The 3,115-nt window shown below is 38.8% G+C and overlaps 1 protein-coding gene across 2 annotated transcripts in view; it reads left to right on the top strand.

Moving 5' to 3' along the window:
• Positions 1 to 3,115, top strand: part of CEP128 (centrosomal protein 128) — a 458,914-nt gene that overhangs the window by 36,645 nt on the left and 419,154 nt on the right. For both annotated transcript variants that reach the window (XM_017505934.2, XM_037730456.1), the window contains exons 3-4: positions 508 to 669; positions 2,695 to 2,781. In XM_017505934.2, the coding sequence (XP_017361423.1) occupies positions 523 to 669; positions 2,695 to 2,781 (234 nt within the window). In that variant the 5' untranslated portion in view covers positions 508 to 522. The remainder of the gene's footprint in view (positions 1 to 507; positions 670 to 2,694; positions 2,782 to 3,115) is intronic.

Here is a 3,115-nt window from a genome sequence, read left to right as displayed (position 1 = left end):
ATCTCTTGACCTCGTGATCCACCCGCCTCGGCCTCCCACAGTGCTGGGATTACAGGCTTGAGCCACCGCGCCGGGCAATACCTGTGTTCTTATAGTAGAATGGACGTTAGACGAATATTACGATACCTACAGGTCCTAACTTTAGAGAATATCTGTTTTTCTCATCTACCTTACAGTGTTGTTGGTAGGATTAAGTGAGGTACTAAATGTGAAAATGCTTTCAAAATTCGGAAGCATTGCATGAATCTAAGGGATTATTATTGTTGGAGTTGTAAACATGACTGAAATTATATCTGAGGAATTGCTCCCTTAAAGCAGAGAAAACGAAGGAGGGAGAATTACATGGGGAAATGACTTCTTGTATTTTGAAGCTATGTGTGTGGAAATTACAGTTTGCAAAATTACTAACGTGTTAAACACAGAAAAGAGAACAAAAGTAAACATATTAGTCTTTTATTTTCAGGCTTTTTACTGTTTCGTTAACCTTGACCTATATTTATTTTGAAGGATTTGTGTACATCAATGGCAGAATCATCGAGCGAATCCGATCACTTCCGCTATCGTGACCGATTGAGTGCATGGGCTGCCAGATCAACTCACAGGGGAACTCGAAGTCTTCCTACAGTAGAAGTTACCCAGAAGGTCAACACTATAACAAGTACTTTACAGGTTAGTTTCACAATGGTTGCATTTAATAGAATTTAAATAGTTTGAGCTGCTTAATAGTTTGTCAGTTGATTAGTTTTCTTGCTGTTGTAACAAATTACTGCAAAGCTAATGTCTTAAAACAACACAAATTTGTTATCTTAAAGTTTTCTACATCAGAAATCAACACTGGTCTCATTGGGTCTCAGAGTGTTGGTAGCGATGTGTTCCTCTCTGGAAGCTCTGAGGGAAACATCTATTGCCTTGCCTTCTCTGGTTTCTAGAGGGTGCTCATATTTCTTGTCTTGTGGCCGCCTTCCCTCATCTTCAAAGCCAGCAGGGAAGGGTCAAGCCCTTCTCACATCCTATGATTCTACTTCTCCTGCCTCCCTTTTCCTCTTTTAAGGATGCTTATGATTTCATTGGGTCCACCCAATCATCCAGGAGAAACTCTCCATCTAAAAGTCTTCAATGTAATCACATTTGCAAAATCCCTTTTGCCATGTTTGGTATACAAATACAGGTTGCAGGGGTTAGGACTTGGATATCTTTGAAGGCCATTATTTTGCCTATGTCAGTCAGTAAAGATATTCAAAATATATGATAGGTGGTGGAGAGTGTTTTAGGATAAAGCAGCATTTCCAAATAAAATATTCTGAGAGTGAAACCAGTAGAAATGATGGTAGTTTAGCTTCTTGTGGGCATGTGCCTTTAGAGAAATTGCTGATGTGTTGGTGAGGTAGATTATTTGTGGATGAAAATAAAGAGATGCCATTTTGATTTAGATGCTAATTTTTGCCAGTATTTGGAGGTTTGAGTTGAGGCAGCTTGCTGCCTTTTCTTAGAAAGGGCTTTAGAAAAGAGGTGGGGAAGGTTAGCATAGCTATATGGGAAAAAAGAAAACTTAGAATTTATTTCCTACTCATTAATCCCTTCCCTTTGCCTTAGCCTGGATAAGCATAGATTTTGGCTTTTAATTGCTTTGGATTAGTATGCCTAGATAAGAAGAGGATAATTTCTCATGGCGAGGCCATGCTTTGATTTGAAAATCAGAAGACCTATCCTTTTTACATTCATTTAAAGTAACATGATGGGCTGGGCATGGTGGCTCATACCTGTAATTCTAGCACTTTGGGAGGCTGACTTAGGAGGATCTCTTGAGCCAGGAGTTTGAGACCAGCCTAGGCAACATACTTAGACTCTGTCTATACATGAATTAGAAAAAAAAAAAAAAATAGCTGGGTATAGTTGTGTGTGCCTGTGATCTCAGCTAATCGGGAAGTTGAGGCAGCAGAATTGCTTGAGCCCAGGAAGCTGAAGCTGCAGTGAGCCATGATCATGCCACTTCACTCCAGCCTGGGTGACAGAGCAATACCCTTGTTCATCAGTAAGTAAGTAAAGTAAGTGAAAAGTAAGTAAAGTAAAATAACAGTGGCATTTTCAAGTATGAATTCTTGTACTTTCCCAACAATGAGACACATTAGTAAGTATGTATTTTTGAAGGAAATACCTTGATTAACCTCTCAGGTGAAATCTAGCATATTTAGATGAGAACCATTTCTATTGTGATTAAAATTTGTTGTTTAATGGCTTAAGATTAAAGGATACTTTTTTCCTTCTCATCAAGTTCTGAGGTAAAAGAATAATTGAAATAACATTGATCTTAATGATTTTTTTCTCTTGCTCACAGTCTATTAGATTTACTCTTTCAGGATTCCTTTTCTATAAAGAGGGTGTGAATTAGTTGAGGGGCACAAATTAAAATTTTGATTCTGAGTATTTATGGTTTTGTTGCTGACTTATTAGGGAGCCTCGAATGTGGATGTACATTATGTGCTTCAGATTTCACACTAGTAAATTGCAGCTGAGTTTGAGTTTCTCTCAGTGGTGTGAAGATTTAATATGTTTGAAGTACATTGATATTCAACTTAGCCATGATATAAGCTGTACATTTTATAAACTGTTGACTTAGTTTATTGACATGCTACTAAGACTGATTGGGAAAAACATTATTTGGAGTAATTAATTCAGTCCATTTTCTTTCTCAAGGATACCAGTCGGAACCTGCGACAAGTGGACCAGATGCTTGGCCGATACCGAGAATACAGTAATGGACAGGCGGGCGCTATAGAACATGTGAGAAGATTTACATATGTTTGCATTTTCTCCTACCCACCTTTTTGGGAATGAGATGTTTTGGGGAATGGGGGAGTGAGATAGAAGAAATAACCATTATGAAGTGCTTTAGATGTTAAACCACTTTATTGTTTTATAGTTTAAATTTAGGTTAGCCCGTCTCTACTAAAAATACAAAAATTAGCCGGGCATTTGGCACGCGCCTGTAGTCCCAGCTACTTCGGAGGCTGAGGTGGAAGAATTGCTTGAACCCGGGAGGCGGAGGTTGCAGTGAGCTGAGACTGTGCCACTGTGCTCCAGCCTGGCGACAGAGCAAGACTCGGTCTTAAAAAAA

The sequence above is a fragment of the Cebus imitator genome, unplaced genomic scaffold, assembly GCF_001604975.1.
Source record: "Cebus imitator isolate Cc_AM_T3 unplaced genomic scaffold, Cebus_imitator-1.0 Scaffold345, whole genome shotgun sequence".
In the NCBI taxonomy this organism is placed as follows: Eukaryota; Metazoa; Chordata; class Mammalia; order Primates; family Cebidae; genus Cebus; species Cebus imitator.
This window is presented reverse-complemented; position numbering and strand designations above follow the sequence as displayed.